At 40.6% G+C, this 18,100-nt stretch overlaps 1 protein-coding gene across 1 annotated transcript; it reads left to right on the top strand.

Moving 5' to 3' along the window:
* Positions 1-284: 284 nt before the first annotated feature.
* On the top strand, positions 285-17,115 carry AP3M2 (adaptor related protein complex 3 subunit mu 2). Its single transcript, XM_045779173.2, has 9 exons — positions 285-343; positions 1,950-2,292; positions 5,337-5,508; positions 8,753-8,890; positions 11,117-11,202; positions 11,603-11,736; positions 13,102-13,309; positions 13,586-13,730; positions 14,855-17,115. Exons 2-9 carry the CDS (start codon positions 2,020-2,022, stop codon positions 14,953-14,955), a joined length of 1,257 nt encoding a protein of 418 aa, XP_045635129.1. The 5' UTR covers positions 285-343; positions 1,950-2,019; the 3' UTR covers positions 14,956-17,115.
* The last annotated feature ends 985 nt before the right edge of the window (positions 17,116-18,100 follow it).

Raw genomic sequence — 18,100 nt, 5'->3', positions numbered from 1 at the left:
GACTAAGGGCCAGACGGCCCTCAGACTGATCACGACAGCCAATCAGGGTTCGTAGCCACAGAGCTGCACCAATTGGAGATTACCGAAGTCTCAACAAGGGCTAATTGGGGGGCTCAAAGCCGAGAAGAATGTGACTGGCGGACAGCGATCAATCAGAGGGGAGGAGCGGATCACCGATGTCCAATCAGAGGCTTTTAGATCTCGGTCGTGGGCGGTGCTGGCGTGAGGCCCACGCGCCAGCCAATCAGCAGGTGAGCGGCCGCCGGCGCGCGTGCGGGGGGCGGCCGGGGGGCGGGGCCTGTCTGCGCGTCGGAACGGTGGGCGCTGCGAAGAGCGAGGCTGGGTGAGGAGGGCTGGCTACCCGGGTCAGGGTTGGGGGCAGCGCGTGCACGCACCCGGCCAGGGTCTGGAGGTTGGGGACGGGGACGCGCGAGGGTTCGGGCGGGGCGCGTTCAGAGTTACGGGTTGCCGTGGGATTGTCCCTTCGAGCTACGGGATGCGGCGGGGAACGCTGACAGACCGAGTACCGGGCTAGGGTGGTGGCCAGCTCCGTCCAGGTGGCTGAGGGAGGAGGGACCCTGTTGCCATGGCAACGCACGTGTGCAGTCTGACGAACCTTTTCATCGCCTGAACGTGCGCACACCTTAAATCTGCCCCCTTGGCCACCCCCGCCCTAAACGGCCTCCATCATCTTTTGCTCGCAGTCAGCTGGGCTGCGACCAGCGCAAAAATAACCCACTTAGCAGCCGCCTGTCCTCCTCCCCAGCCTAGTTACCTCCCTCTTGCCCTCCCTGCTGCTGCCTCGTCCGCCGGCTGAGGGATTAAGCTTGCCCTGGGGCACTTGGTATAACAGGCCTTTGCGGTTAGACCACCTGGGCCAGTTCACAGCCAGCTCGTGGAATGGCCATAGCTGGGGTCCAGCGCGGCCGTCTCAAACTAGGGAAAGGCACGGTAGAGATGCTGCCACCTGGGAGACCTTGGGTATCCCCCATAGACATTTTTTTAGGGCATTCAATGCAGAACCTTGTTCATAACAAGTACTCAGAAAATGGGGTCTTGACTGAAGACCACAGTGATGGCTTTCTATCCGTGGACCAGCGCTGTCCAAAGTTATATAAAGCGAACCAGATATGTAATTTCACATTTTTCTAGTAACCACATTTTTTAAAAAGGTTAAATTAGGGGCGCCTGGGTGACTCAGTGGGTTAAGCGTCTGCCTTCAGCTCAATTCATGATCCTGGGGTCCTGGGATTGAGTCCCCCATCGGACTCCTTGCTCAGCGGGGAGCCTGCTTCTCCCTCTGCCTGCCGCTCCCCCTGCTTGTGCTCTCTCTCTGTCTGTCAAATAAATGAATAAAATCTTTAAACAAAAACAAAGGTTAAATTAACTTTAGTATATTTTATTTAACCTGATATATCAAAATATCAATATTAAGTTACAATTAATCAATATTAAATTACTGGTATCTAACCATTTTTAATACGAGACCTTCAAAGCACATCTCGGTTCAGACCAGACGTATTTCAAGTGCTGAAGAGTGGCATTTAGCTAATGGCCACCAGATGAGACTGGACAACCATAAGCATTTCTTATGTATGTGTGAGTTGTGGCTAAATGCATGAAACTCATCAACGTTCTTTGAAACTCTCTTCTGTGTGGGGAGCACTTCAATGAGGCAACAAAAAAACATTAAGGCCTGGTCTTCTCAGTCCAGTTGAGAAAACAGACATCCAAAAATTAAGCCACATTTTAAATGGTTATAATTAAGGCAATAGTAAAGATAACCAGGCAGGAGCTGATTGGCAGACAAGATGGCTGGTAATTATCTTTAGAAATTGTAGGGAGGGATACTTCAGGCTCTTAGGTAGAGGAAGGCTTGAGTCTGCTCTTGAAAGGTTGGTATGGTGTTTTGATTGAGTGGAACTGACCGTACCTTCTTTTATTTTTAGGGTTGAAAATTGGCAGTTCTGAGGCTTTCAGACGGAAGAAGACTTTCCTCTCTCACTGACAATCTCCACCATGATTCATAGCCTCTTCTTGATCAACTCCTCTGGAGATATTTTCCTGGAAAAACATTGGAAAAGTGTGGTCAGCCGTTCTGTTTGTGATTACTTTTTTGAGGCACAAGAGAGAGCCACTGAGGCAGAAAATGTACCTCCAGTTATCCCTACCCCTCACCACTATCTCTTAAGTGTTTACCGTCACAAGATCTTTTTTGTGGCCGTGATCCAGACAGAGGTCCCGCCTCTATTTGTCATTGAGTTCCTTCACCGGGTAGTGGACACGTTTCAGGTGCGTGAATGTGAGGAGGCTTGTACATGTAAATTATAAAGTATCTTTATGGTTCTTTTTCCATTGTATTCAGCTTCAACTAAGGAACTTTTTAAAAAATCAAAACTGACATTGCTCACTTCCTCTCCCGTAAGATTCTTGTTTCTCTGAATTGAATTGTCTGCATCTGAAATGACAAATTGAATACCTTTGAACCTGTTGCATAAGAAATCCACTCTACTTGGTATGATTGTATATAGTCATTTTAATTCTGGAGATTGGAGTTGCCCTACTTTTTGTTCATAAAGCAGAGGAATTTAGTTTTGAGTTTTGTTTTGTTTTTTTTAGTGGACTCGATGCTAGCCATTGTCAACTACATTGCTTAGAGTTGCATCAAAAAGTGATGAGGGTGTAAAGATATGTATATTTTCAAAAGTTAGGAAAAAGCTACTCCTTGGCAGGAGTAATTTGTGAACCCGAACACCATCCTGGGTTTGGGGTGCATATCCACAGCATGTCAGTATGGTGATGCACTCTCATTGCCAACTGAGATTGAAAAATCTTCTGTTCCTATAAGAATTTAAGTGACACATTTTACAAGACACAGTTTTCACTTTGCGTTTTTCTTTCAGGAATAGATTTGAAGATCTTGGGGGAGCAGGATATAGGGGAAGTATAAGTAAGTTATACCAGGATGTCAGCACCGTTTATAGCAGAGGATTTTAGGCTGCCCAGACTGTGAATTCAAACAGTGGGATCCTCCCTCCCAAAAGAATTGCTGAAATTCTAACTGTTACGGTTATTTGCATAACTCAGTAAGTGAGAAGCAAGGGCCCTTTGGTTTAACTTCTGTGTCATGTGAAGTCTGGAATTAGTCATATGAATACAGAAATTGTAGAGTTAGAGAAGAAGAGGAGAATGATGACTCCGATATTATGATGAAATTAAAAGACAAGTCAAAAGGTCCTTTCATTTGCAGTCATATCTGTATCACATGTCTAGCACAGCTTTCATCCCAAGAACGTTAAAATATATTTCATAATTTTTTTCCCACCAATGTATGCTGGTAGCACAATTCTGGGTTTCCAGTTCTCATGTGGCATACCAGTTCCTTCCCACAGTAAAAACTTGAGAATTATAAATCCCAGTATGTGGAGGAACTGAAAGTAGAAGAACCCAGTATTATGACTTTAAACTACTCTCTTTGGGTCTTATTATGATTTCCACATATGATACTTGACCCCATACTAAGATTAACAGTCCCATTGGTGAAACCCAGCATTTGCTTCATACCACCATAGCAATATTATGTAATTTATTGCAAGACAGGAAGTGAGAAAAGTTGTTTAATCTAGTGGAAACCACAGAGGAATTTGGGATAACAGTAAAGTCGCTGGTTTGGAAGTCTGGGACTTCAGAGTTTGTCATTTTTGAAGGATTTGTTGAAAGTAAATGGACATACCCTGATTTTAACGTCTTCTCTCTGGCCGCATTATTTTTTTAGTACTGGAATATGATGGAAGAGTTCCAGCTGTAGAATTGCATCCGCTTTTGCTATAGCAGTTTGTCATACTTACAGGTCTTCTTGCCAGTGACTCAGTTCGCATTATGTCTGATTTATAAAATCTCATGAGGTGTTTTATTTTTTTTTTTCAAAAGAAAAGCACTCTTGGGAAGGAAATGTGTTACTTTTTTTTCCCTCTTAAATCCTCGTTTTTAAAGAAGAAATCTTGTTTTAGAAACACATTCCTGACTCTTAAGTGTTCTTGGATATTGGACTGTCTCTGATATTTGCCATTATCTGATGTAATTTAGATCACATCTGTAGTCTGTTCAGTTTTGGATGTCATGATTGTAGGAGCATGTTGGAAAACTAGAGCATATTAAAAGAAATGGCAAGGTGGTGGAACGATCTAGAAACCATACCACAGCATGAACAGCGTAAGGACCAAACAGTTTGGGAGAAAAAAAATTGAAGTAAAAGCTTGTAGCTGTCTTCAAATAACTGCGGGGCTGTTATGTAAATTTGTTCTGTAAGGCAGATCTAGGAAGCAAATTTCAGTTTAGCAAAAGAAAGAACTTTCTAATAAGCAGAGCTTTCCATGAATAGAATGGGCTTTCTCAAAAGGCTGATTTTCCCTTCAGCAGACGAATTCAAGGATGTATGACCATCTCAGAGGTCCTGTAAAAGATGTGACTGACGTTGCTAGAAGGGGCATTCCAAATGACTACAAGCATTTCTTTTGTTTTATCATCATGCATCACATTTTACAAAGTACTTTATAGTTTACAAAGCACTTGCACACATACTATCATTTAATCAATCATGCTTAGGTCTTAAAATATTCCTGTGCGTCCAGTGGTATTATCCTGATTATACTATTAAAAGAAATCAAGACCCGAATTGGCATGACTTTTCTAGTAAGTGACAATATGGTTACCACCCAGGTCTTCTGATTTGGAATCCAGCGTTTTTTCCACAACCTAGATCATTTAGTATCTAAGGCTTTCTTAGTAAAAGAACAAAACATTCTCAGAATCGTAGCATCTTAGTGTCCAGATGATCCGAAGAGATTTTCTGCTGTGCTAGTTCATCTCACTCATTTCATTTCCCTCTCATTTCGAATTTGCTGCATGAATGTTAAGGAATAGCACAACAGAAAGGGTTAAAAAGATTTTCAGGTCCAATCTGTGTCATATCAAGTATCATTATTTTGCATAGTTCTTTCAAATTCTTGTTCCTAAGCATGTATGATAGTCTAGATTCAGTTTTGTATTCTATATATTTTGTCTAGTTGAAGAAACGAACCCAAAAAGGTTAAATGACTTACTCTTAATTTATAAAAGAAGTTAGTAATGACACTAGTACTATAAGCCAGTCCAGTGTTCTTTCTACCAAACTGGGCCACTTAAGAGGACTGTGGTTATTCCCTCATGGTAGAAGAATATCCCAGAAGCACTGTGTAAACACATGGACAGGACTAGATCCTTATTCTCTAGGAAGATTCTTTCTCTTTATTACAGTCTCTGAATGATTTATATTATGTATATTGTATTTTCATCAGGATTATTTTGGAGTCTGTTCAGAGCCAGTGATCAAAGACAACGTGGTTGTGGTTTATGAGGTACTGGAAGAGATGCTTGACAATGGGTTTCCACTGGCTACCGAGTCAAACATCCTCAAAGAACTGATAAAGCCTCCCACTATCCTTCGAACGGTTGTCAACACCATAACAGGTATGGAGAAAGGGGAAACCCACAGAGAGCTGCCATCCTGGGTGTGGCTTCCTCCGGTGATGTACGTTGTTTTGAGTGCTTGTCTTTGGGGCTCTCAGATGTCCAGGTGCTTTAATTTTGCTCGTTACTGTCTTTGATTATGACCTGAAATATGTCTTTGTTATGTAGAAAGTACCCTGATTTCAATGCCAGAATAAAGTGTGCTCCTTTAAAAAGATTTTTTTCTGAATGCAGAAGAAACGCTTGATTATTATAGAAATGTCAGAGACACAGAAAAGCACAAAGAACTTGAAAATAACTTTTTTTAAAAAAAGATTTTGTCAGAGAGAGAGAGAGAGAGAAAAGCAGAAGCAGGGGGAGCAGCAGGCAGAGGGAGAAGCAGGCTCCCCACTGAGTAAGGGGCCTGATGCAGGACTCGATCCCAGGACCCTGGGATCATGACCCGAGCCAAAGGCAGATGCTTAACCGACTGAGCCACCCAGGCGTCCCAAACATAACTCAATCCTGCCACTCAATCCTCAATCCAAAATACGTTTTGACATATTTTTTGTCTTTTCTAAACAGATGAATAATAGATGCATAGAACTTTTTAAAAACAACTCTTGTATATTTTTTATAACTTTCATCAATATTTTGTGAACATTATCCTATTATGATACATTTTCTCCTACATGGTTTTTGGTGACTTTATAATTTTCTTCCATATGGAATAGACCTTAAGTTATTTACTCAGTCTGTGTTTTTGATGTTTCTGATTTTTTGTTCTTTTATTTTTTAATTTTTAATTTTTAATTTTTTTCAAGATTTTATTTATTTATTTGACAGAGAGAGAGACAGCCAGTGAGAGAGGGAACACAAGCAGGGGGAGTGGGAGTGGAAAAAGCAGGCTCCCAGCAGAGCAGGGAGCTGGGTGCGGGGCTCAATCCCAGGATCCTGGGATCATGCCCCAAGCCGAAGGCAGATGCTTAAGGACTGAGCCACCCAGGTGCCCCAGATTTTTTGTTCTTTTAAATAACAAGGAATTAACATTCTTTTACTTAAATCTTTGTGTACATGTAGGATGATTTGTTTTCAGTACAAGCAATGGAAGTACTAGATCAAAGGGCGTGCACATTTTAAGGACTTTAATGCTTGTGCCAAATTGCCCTCCAGAAAATTTATACTTTCAGTAGCAGTTTCTATGCCTCCTATTATTAATTTTTTCAAAACTTTGGCAATTTAGTAGTTTAGTCATATCTTTTTTTTTTAAGATTTTATTTATTTATTTGACAGCGAGGGAGTGCACAAGCAGGGGCGCAGGGGAGGGAGGAGCAGGCTCCCCACTGAGCAGGGAGCCTGATATGGGGCTTGATCCCAGGACCCTGAGATCGTGACCCGAGCCGAAGGCAGGTGCTTAACTGACTGAGCAACCCAGGCGCCCCGAAAATAAATATTTTTTAAAAAGTTCAAGAGCAGGACAGAAAATGTGTCCCATCAGATAGATACAATAAATATTTTTTAAAAAGTTCAAGAGCAGGAGAGAAAATGTGTCCCATATTATAAAGTTTTGGTAATTTTAAAAACATAGTATTGGCCCAGTAATAGACAAATAGATGATTGGGAAGAGGTAGAAAGTTCAGAAACAGGGTACCTGGGTGGCTCAATCCATTAAGCATCTGCCTTCATCTCAGGTCATGATTCCAGTGTCCTGGGATCGAGTCCCACATTGCGTTCCCTGCTCAGAGTCCAGAGTCTGCTTCTCCCTCTGCTGCGCACTCTCTGTCTCTCTGTCAAATAAATAAATAAAATCTTTTAAAAAAAAAAAAAAGAGAAGAAAAGACAAAGTTCAGAAACAGACCCTTGCTTTTGTAGGAATTTGGTATAGAGATGTCATATATCAAATCAGTAGGCCAGGGGCCAATCAGTAAATATTGTATTAGGACAGTCAGCTTTGATATAGAACAAAATCAAGTCCCCCTACCCATTCTGTACACAAAATAAATTCCAGCAAGGTCAGAGAGTTAAATACAAACCTTACAACTGTTAGAAGAAGACATAGGGGAATGTCTTTTTGATCTCAGAGAAGGGAAGGTCTTCTTTTTTTAAAAGTGTATTTTCTTCTAGTTCTTTTATGGTTTTATTTTTGGACTTAATTCTTTAATCCACTTGGAAATTAACTTGGTATACAGTGTAAAGTAAGGCTCCATGTTTATTTCTCCAAAATTGTTTACCAGCTTTCCTAGCACCATTTATTAAATAACTTAACCTTTTTCCCTGTTTTAAAATATTTTTATCTTGTACTAAGCCACTGTGAATTCTTTGTCTGTTTTTAGGCTTCCTGCCTTATCATACTGCTTTAATTGTATAGCTTGATGACATGTTTTAATATATGGTTCCTCTTTTTAAGAAAACACATTTGTTAGGTTTTTCAATATTCTGGGTTCATTTAACTCTTAAACTCTTTGTTAGTGCCTGAATCATTTATTAATACTGTGTCATTTTTCTGAATCTCTCTTAAATCTAGAAAAAGTTACCTAAGAGTCAATTTTGAAAAGCTGAAATGTTTTGCAAACATGCTGAATATATGTGTGTGTTTAATGTTTCTTTCTTTAGATTAAAAACATCCAGGTTACAAAAGAAGGAAATAGATTTTTAATTAGTTATAATATTTCAGAATTTCAGCAGAGAACTTTTAGGTTAAAAAAAATATTTTTGATGCTTGTCGGGGGAAAAAAAACAAGGAATTGATTTAAAACTCTTATAGACAGGGAAAGACCTAATTTGTATTCTTTTTCTAAGGCTCAGTATTAGTGGTAGTAAAATGTGTACATTTTAATAACTAGCATAAATGTACTTAAGAACCTACCTTAAACTAGAATACTGGTTTTACCCATGAAAATTTTATGTTAATATGTAGATCACCATCCCTGCTGAAAGCCAGTACATTATTTAAGCTACATGCTATTGTGAAATTTGAGAGACCAAGTTCAAGTTTCTTTCAAAACCAAAATATGATATCTCTTTCTCAGGTAACTTTTTAACCTTTATACTGCTCAAATAGGCAGACCAGATGGCAACAAGTTCTTAGAATAGACTAGGTTACCCAGATAGAAGTTGAGAAAACTTTTTTTGAAAAATGTTCCAATTGTGTACATGTATAATGGGAGCATAGAAACTTCTAGGGAAGTGTTCTATGATTATTAGATAATTAGTTACATCTAATTATCTAGTTGGAATTAAATTACCGTCAAATTCATTATCTTAGGAAGCACCAATGTGGGTGACCAGCTTCCTACTGGACAGCTGTCAGTGGTGCCCTGGCGAAGGACTGGGGTGAAGTACACCAACAACGAGGCCTATTTTGATGTGATCGAAGAGATTGATGCCATCATTGATAAATCAGGTAGGTGCTTTTAATTTGTTTTGAGAACTAGAAAGTGGAAAGAGTCTCCTTCATGTAATGCTTGCTAGTATCAGAATTATCCCCCATTCAAGATCATTCATTTTAATTTAGTGCCTACTTTTTGTCAAACACTGTGCCAGGTACTAGGAATAGACGTAAATATTTTGTTGCCGATGACATGATCATATATATAGGAACCCCTAAAGACTCAACAAAAAACTGTTCGAACTAATAAACAAATTCTGTAAAGTTGCAAGGTACACAATCAACATAAAAACCAGTAGCATTTCTAAATACAAACAACGAGCTATGCTAAAAGAAAATGAAGAAAACGGTCCCATTTACAATAGCACCAAAAAGAATAAAATAGGAATAAACTTAACTCATACTCAGAAAATTATAAAACATCGATGAAGGAAATTAAGGAAGACACAAATAAAGGGAAAGACATCCTGTGTTCATGGAGTGGAAGAATTAATATTACTAAAATGTTCAGGGGCACCTGGATGGTTCAGTTGGTTAAGGGTGTGCCTTCAGCTCAGGTCATGATCCCAGGGTCGGTCCTGGGATCGAGCCCCATGTTGGGCTCTCTGCTCCGCGGGGAGTCTGCTTCTTCCTCTCCTTCCGACCCCCCCCCCCCCCCGCTCCCCGGCTCATGCTTGCTCTCTCTCAAATAAATAAATCTTTAAGAAAAAAAAGATTCTCTCTCTCGCCCTCTGCCCCTCCTCCTCCCTGCCTTTTAAGCAAAAATAAAAATTTTTTAAATTAAAAAATAAAAGTTCATATTACCCAAAGCTATCTACAGATTCAGTGTAATCCCCATCAAAATCCCGATGGCATTCTTTACAGAAGTAGAAAAAACAATCTTAAAATTCATATGGAACCACAAAAGAACCTAAATAGCCAAAGCAATCTTGAGCAAGAACAATAAAGCTGGAGACATCATACCTCTTGATTTCAAAATATATCACAAAGCTACACTAATTGAAACTATTCTGCTGGCATAAAAACAGACACATAGGCCAATGAAACAGAATAGAGTTCAGAAATAAAACCACACATTTACAGTCAGCTGATCTTTGACAGGAGAACCAAGATTATACCGTGGGGAAGGGACAGTCTCTTCATTAAATGATGCTGGGGAAATGGAATATCCACACGTGGAAGAATAAAATTGGACCCTTATCTCACACCAAAAAAATACAAAAAACAAAACTCAAAACGGATTAAAGACTTAAGTGTAAAATGTGAAATCATAAAACTGCTAGACGACATAGGGAAAGAGCTTCTTGATACTGGTCTGGGCAATGACTTTTTTGGATATGACACCAAAAGCAAAAGTAGACGATTAGGATTGCATCAAACTAAAACGTTTCTGCACAACAAAAACAGTCAACAGAGTGAAAAGGCAACCTGTGGGAGATGCTCAAGGAGACCGTGTTGAGTGAAAGAAAAGTTCAGAACTGTGAAAAAGCAAGAGCATTTGAATGCTGTGCAAAGAAAGGGAAACCTGCAGAAAGTACTGAGGAAGAAGAGCTAGAAAAACAGAAAACCAGGCGAGGTTAGGAGAAAGGAGGGTTTTCCGAAGGGAGAAGTGGTCGACAATGGCATGCTACAGAAAGTCCTGTAGGATAAAGACGAAAAGTGTCCGTTTGATTCGTTAGTGACCATAGAGCAGTTTCTATGAAGTTTTCCGAACCACTGGCTACAATGATATCCTGTTTGATTCTGGTACTAGATGGAAAACTTTACACTAATAACTGTCTTATTAATCTTTTATCCCCATTGCTTCATCATAGTGTTTCTTTTTTTTTTTTTAAGATTTTATTTATTTATTAGAGAGACAGCCAGCGAGAGAGGGAACACAGGCAGAGGGAGTGGGAGAGGAAGAAGCAGGCTCATAGCGGAGGAGCCTGATGTGGGGCTCGATCCCATAACGCCGGGATCACGCCCTGAGCCGAAGGCAGACGCTTAACGACTGAGCCACCCAGGCGCCCCATCATCATAGTGTTTCATACTTGATATGCAGTTGATAAATGTATTGGGTAGATGAATTGGACAGATAGAAGGAAAGAAGGAAGAAAGGGAGGGAGGGAGGGAGAAGACAAAAGTTGGGGAGGAAAAGAGAAAGTTAAAGAAGGAGGTAGGGAGGAAATAAGTTGGTTGTGAAAGACAGAAAAGCGTTGAATAACCTCTTACCGGCTTTTTGTCTTATTCCTATCTCAGGTTCCACAATTACTGCTGAGATACAGGGGGTCATTGATGCCTGTGTCAAGCTGACTGGAATGCCAGACCTTACGCTTTCCTTCATGGTAAAGTCCTAAACCACAGCTTCAGATCTCGGGATGGCAGATTAACTGCTTCTGGGAAGACAGCGGTGAGAATGGGACGGAACAGTAAGAATTAATTAAGGACAGGGACGCCTGGGTGGTTCAGTCAGTTAGGTGTCCGACTCTCGATCTCAGCACAGGTCTTGATCTCAGGGTCATGAGTTTAAGCCACACTGGGTGTGGAGCCTACTTAAAAGAAAAGAAAAAAATAATTCAGGACAGCCACAAAGCTTGTATCAGGCTTGAGATACGGAATTTGTGTGTGTGTGTGTGTGTGTGTGTGCACATGCATTTAAATAAAGACAGCATCTGAATGTCTTTCCCAAAAGAAATGCGGGTGTTTAATTCCTACTTCTTGCTTTTCCTTGCCTGGTGACTGCAGAACCCCAGGTTGTTGGATGATGTCAGCTTCCATCCCTGTGTTCGTTTCAAGCGCTGGGAATCTGAACGTATCCTCTCCTTCATCCCTCCGGATGGAAACTTTCGCCTGCTCTCTTACCATGTCAGTGCACAGAAGTAAGCAGCCCTTACAATTAAGAATAGAATCTGTGTATATGTGTATATGTGGAAACAGTATCCGTAGTGATTAAGGACTCAAGCTCTAGAGTTACCTGGATTCAAATTCCAGTTTCTGTACTTACTAATCGGGTAACCTCAGGTGAGTTGTTTAACCTTTCTGTGTCTGTTTTCTTATCAGTAAGTGGAAATGGACCTTGTTTGAACAAGAAATGGACCTTGTTTGAAGATTAAATAAAACAGTCTAAATAGTGCTTAACACAAAGTTGGTGCTCGTGAAGTTCACTGCTGTTTTTGTTGTTGTTATATGTCTAAACAAGAACACTTTTTTTCTCAAATTGTAATCCGAGTACACCTGTACTCAATCACCCGACCCAAAAGAGCATTAAACATGAAAAACCATAAAAGGCAGTCATTTTTGATCTTGAACATTCTCTTTATATCGTCAGAGGACTTTCGAAGCCCTTAGTAGAAGGTGTGTAGAAGGTACAGACCGAGGAGAGCCGTGCCGCCTCAGAGCCACCAATACTTTCCTGGGCGATTGGGAACAGATCGTTTAGGAAAATACCTGCGTGCTTGAGAGCAAAGGCTCTGGGCTCAGACTGCCTACATTTAAACCCCATCTTCAGTATTTATGATACATGACCTTGGGCAAGTTACTTAATCTTAGTGAAGTATAAGGACATCATTATTTATGTTTAAATCGGGACAGGAGCAGTCCCTACTTCACACTTATTGGGAGGATTAAACAAGATAATGGAGCTTAAACATCTAGCATAGTACTGGCATACGGGAGTGTTTAATAGATGTTAAGAACTATTATTGCTTTGTTATTACTCTGTGATTTCTCTATTTCCTGTTCTGTCCTATCATGACAACCTACGATATGTACCTCGTAAGGTTTTTGCGAGGATCAGAGGAAGTTAGGTAAAAGCACTCCCAAGAAATTATAAAAGATCCATGAGGTATGAATAGAACTCTCCCAAGTACAAATAATTATTGGTCACATGTCGTAAAGTAAAACACAGAGAGATGGTGACTCCTAATTTTTATCTCTAGTGCCTTTCTCCTAATAGGCTTAGTATACTCTGGTTTTTGTTAATATCATTCAGAGTCTTTAGAAGAGTTAGCTCACTTACTAGACAGCATCTTAGCTTTACAAAAAGAAAAAAAATTCAGGATTACTGGGGTTTTCCCTGTGCTTTTTTTTTTAATATAAAGAGTAAAGAAGTAGGTAAGGAAGGAAAAGCTGTCAATGGGGCCAAAAAAAAAAAAAAAAAAGCTTGTATAAAAGAAGAAAATGTTGCCATTTTTCCAGTGTAGTAATGAATGTAGTAATGGGTTTTTTGTCTCTCTCTTTTCTAGTCTGGTGGCAATTCCAGTGTATGTCAAACATAACATCAGTTTCCGGGACAGTAGTTCACTTGGACGCTTTGAAATAACAGTGGGACCGAAGCAGACTATGGGGAAGACCATAGAGGGAGTGATCGTCACCAGCCAGATGCCCAAAGGGGTCCTGAATATGAGCCTCACTCCATCTCAGGGGACACATACATTTGACCCAGTTACCAAGGTAGGAGGAGATTAAGCAGGAGGTTTTGAATTGCTGATACTAAATAGAAGTATTTCTGCAGGAGCCCTCTGCATAGATGTTATACCTTGTTGAAAGGGAAGCTTAATCAAAGGGACATCCTTTTTCTCCTTGAGATAATTTATGGTGACAAATAGTTTTCTCTATTGAAAACCACTTTAGACGCAGCTTGTAATACTGTGAACAGATGCCCTGAGGTTAGAGCTCAACCACCTCGAATGAAGGGTTCCACTGTAACTTCTTTCTTTTTCTTTGAAGATGCTGTCGTGGGATGTAGGAAAAATAAATCCCCAAAAGCTACCAAGTTTGAAGGGGACCATGAGTCTTCAGGCTGGAGCTTCCAAACCAGATGAGAACCCCACAATTAACCTGCAGTTTAAGATCCAGCAGCTGGCCATTTCTGGTGAGTGACTCACGACTTCTGTGGCTTCATGAGAACAGAAGTGGCTCTCCAGTAGGACAGCTGGCTCCCCATTTATGGAGCTTGGTTTCATTACCTGATGGGTAATCTTGAGTAAAATCTTCTCTAGCATTTCTGGGGAAAGTTCATCATCCTTTCTTTGAAGTTGGCTGAAGTGATCTGACTGTCAATGTATAAGACACAGTTGAGAAGGAAATAGTGTGGGTAGACGGAGTGTTGGCAAGCAGGTGTTGAGTCATCCTGGGGTTGTCCGTTTGGGGTTCCCAAGGTTTTCAGGATGGGAAGCTTCTGTGTTCTCAGCTGGTGACTGAGAAGAAGAATTTCTCCTCCTTTCCCCCAGATTCAGAAGGACTTTCATATTTGCTTTTATTACCATGTGGAACCCACGTGAGCCCGCTGAGGTCTGCACCTATCTCAGAATGGTGATGATGATAGTTACTGCCTACCAGCATTTACTGTGTTCCAGGCACTGTTTTAAGCTCTTTTCATCTATGTTATTATTTAATCCTTAGAACAATTGTGTAAGGTAGATAGGAGATGACTTCAGCTTTATATAAACTTCCTATTTTTCTTTACCAACAGAACTTGTCTAGTTTAAGTGGTTAACATTCGCTTCAATTATAAACTCTTTCATCTTAAAACACTTCACAAATTTTAAAACCCTACACAGTATAAAATGTTTTGCTTAGTACAGTGAGAATACTTAGGAAGCATTCATTTATTCATTCATTAAGTTATATTTTATTTCATTATTCATTAATTTTATTATTAATTCATGTATTCCGTCCAATAGCTTGAGAAAAACATGGAGGGGTCTTATTTTTTCTTTATCCTCGTTTCAGTCTGCATGGAAGTTTCTGCCCTTGCCACTTTGCAGACAGGTCTTCCAATAGGATAGCTTTTTGTTGGAGCAGTTTGTTATCAGTGTATGGACAAAGAGTGAAAAATCTGTGAGCTTCAGAAAAGTGAAATAAATAAGGGACAATTATTATTATTTTTCTGGTTCATTGTTACAACTATCTCTATCCCTCTGATCCCTCTGAATTAAAATAAACAGACATGCTACATGCTCCTTTTTGAATAATGCCTATCTTCCTTCCTTCCAGGACTCAAGGTGAATCGTCTGGATATGTATGGAGAAAAGTACAAACCCTTTAAGGGCATAAAATACATGACCAAAGCTGGAAAGTTCCAAGTTCGAACCTGAAGGGAAAGTTTTGCAAAAAGAACAGTCACGAACGCTTTTTCATTTCTTACTTGTCTAAAAGTAAAAAATATCAGCCTGTCTCCTAGGTCCGTATCCCCTTCTGGACCCACCCGCTCCCTTTTTTCCTTAGCCTTCAGTGCCCGGGAGCTAATCAAGGGAGAGAAGGGTCACCAGGGAGAACCAGACAGAACTGAAACACAGTCGGCACCAACTCAGGTCTGTGAGAAGAGATGTGTGACGGAGGGTAGAGACACTTGATGCCATATTTAACTATTTTCAGCGTGGTAACCATAGAAACAGACTAGCGTTTGTTACTTGCTTGGCTTTAATGATCTAAAGCCAATGAATGACTCCTTTTTGTTTTTTAAGGTAGAAAGAAAGATTAGAAAGAAGGAAAGAAAGCTTGGAAGAAAATGGTGCTAGTCACAGAAAAGCCAGTTAAGGATCTGATCTATGAGGGAGAAGAAAGGAAACAGTCCTGAAGAAGCGTAAGGACACAGGCTCAAGTGAAGGGGGCAGGAAAAGCAGTCAAGCCCCACCTGAAGGAGGGTTGGAAGGAAAAGAGTGGAGTTGGTTTCTTTCTGATCCCTCTACTTTCACATATATACAAAATCATCAGTGCTTCTAGAAGTGAACTGGAAGCTTCTGAAATTCGAGTCCGCTAATGACATGGAAAACCCCAGTAGAATCAGATTTTTCCTTGAAGACTGTGACAATATCCGACCAGTTTTCAGATACTAACTACTGTTTGCCTTTGGCACTTGGTCTGTCATCTTCTGTGAGAAGGTGACCTGCCCTCTTCCTGGCGGAGGCTGCCTGAAATGCCCCTTTCCCCAACCCAAAACAGTTTACTCACTTTATGTTGCAGAATTCACCAGCCTTTTTCCTGTTACCCAAGGACAGTTTCAGAAAAGCCAATCCCGTAATCCCAGGGCAGCCAGATTTTGTGTCACAGTGTCAGAGTGTAGATGACCAACCCATTCTTCACGAAGTGCACCACAGCTGTAACCGAGTGACTCCTTATTTACACTCGGCAGTGCTGGACTAGTGCTGGAGTCGAAGCCTTGCTGTCTGACACTTTTCCATCAGTAACCCTAAGTTAAAAGAATGCTCCCCATCGAGGGGCATGGTTAATCCTGGAAGCTAATCAGTAAAGTTATCTCCTTGGAGTCTTCTGTGCTCGACTCTATAATAGATCTATTAGTAATATAGATCTACTGGTCCATCTTTGTTTTGAGGCAAAAAATAATAAAATAAAATTCCCTAACCCTTTGAATAAAACTGATACTGAAGGAGGATGGGCCAGGTTGATCACGTGTAACCCAGTTTAAGAAACATGGCAGCTGAGGGAGTACCTCAGACTTTCCCAATGGGTAATTTTTATTTTAGTTCAATATGCCTATTACCCATTTAAATATTTATATAAAAGACAGGTTTTAAAATTATTATTGTTATAGCTTAAGGAGTGATATTGTGCTGTGCTTCATGCATGGAGAAAAATGACCTCTACTCTCCAAACCCTACAATTTTTCTCTAAAGCCCTATTTCCAAATCCTTCAGCAATTTTGTTTTGCTAGTTTTATCTCCCTACTTCCTGGACTTGTTTTTGCTGCAGAGTAATGTTGCTTTGTGGTTTTCCTCTGGGATAGATTGTGCTGTATACAAACAGGTGTGTTTCATACTCCCATCACTCCAGAATTTGTCCTGAGTGACTATGTCCTGTATACGCACCTGGCAGGGTAGGGGGAACAGCTCTGCCTATGATTCCAGAATACTCGGAATTACTTCTTCTGAGGGCTCTGGAGGATTTTAAGGTTTCCTAGGTCATAGGAAAACAACCAGTCTTGGTCCCTGGATATTTTTAGGTTTATAAATCCAACTGTGATATTTCCTCCCGTACAGTTCATCCTAATTTCAAGGGAAGAACTTGAGGAGAAATAAAGTATCTAGGGTGTGGGACCTGCAGGCCTTAGCATGTGAAGTTATGGGTCACCGTGCAGCGAACCTCTGGAGCCCAGTGAGCACCACTGCTACCACCCGGTGGGGTGTCAGCGTAAGGAGTGCAGGGCGTCTTGGTTGAGCTGTTCAATTCCAGATGTGTTTAACACGTGTGGAAGTACCTCTTGTATTTAAATCGTAATAAAGTTGAGTTTTACCAGTTCTCCGTGTCCTAAGTCTTGTTACTGAGACTAATGGTAGTGTTATGCCAGGCAGGCCTCAGTAGAAGCAGTAAGGAATAAATCATTTCTGGAGGACCTTACTACTTTTGTCTTTTCAACCAGTAGACCTAACGCCATAGGTATGGTGTGATTCTCGTTACCTCTGAAAATAGGGGATGTTGGTATTAATGTTATTTTTAAGGTTGTAAGAACAAAGGTGAAGGTCAGTCATTTTTCCCCACTAAAGACCAGCCATGAAAGCTGCTGATGGCTATTCTAGTGCTTTCCCCACGCTCGTGATCTTAGATTGGTCAGTTCGGGCGTGAAATGGAAGAGAAGTCATGGGCAGTCTTTGTAAAGTGTGGACACCGGTTGTTATCCCCTGTCTGTACTGATATCCTTTGGTAAATCCCTCGTGGCCATGGAAAGACATTAAGGCTGTTTTCCGTTTACCAAGTGCAGTGTTTGGTGTCTGTCTTAGTTGTTAACACATGTCTTCCTGTGCCATGGCTGTGCTGGTTGCGCTGTGGTGTGACCAGGTGAATTTTATAATACATGTACTTTCCTCTGTGGCCAGTAGGTGGTGACTCAGTGCTGGCAATGAGGTTAATTTTTTTAATTGTTAGAATTTTAAAGGAGGGAATTAAATTTGAAACTCATTAACTTTTCCCCAAGATTTCAAGTACTGGGGATTATGTGAGTTTTTGCTTTTGAAGTTAAACATGGAACCAAAAATTTATGACACTTTTTGATAACCAGACCTAAGATTGGGGCTCTAGGAGGATAGCAGTTTCCATCATGAGTTGCCTAAGTCTTTACCCACTAAAATGTATTGCATGGCTACCTAAGACTCTTTCTTGTTCTTCAGGTCTGTTAGTGTCTATTTGCTTTATTAACCAGCTGGGGATAAGGAACTATTTAAGTTCACCTTCTATTCCTTTTCCTGGCCTGACAAGTTCCAGACATTTTATTCTAAATTTCCTAGT

The sequence above is a fragment of the Ursus americanus genome, chromosome 27 (genome assembly GCF_024610735.1).
Source record: "Ursus americanus isolate L20-20 chromosome 27, mUrsAme1.1.p, whole genome shotgun sequence".
Classification (NCBI taxonomy): domain Eukaryota; kingdom Metazoa; phylum Chordata; class Mammalia; order Carnivora; family Ursidae; genus Ursus; species Ursus americanus.
The sequence above is the reverse complement of the archived record's forward strand: the minus strand, read 5'-3'. Positions and strand labels throughout refer to the sequence as shown.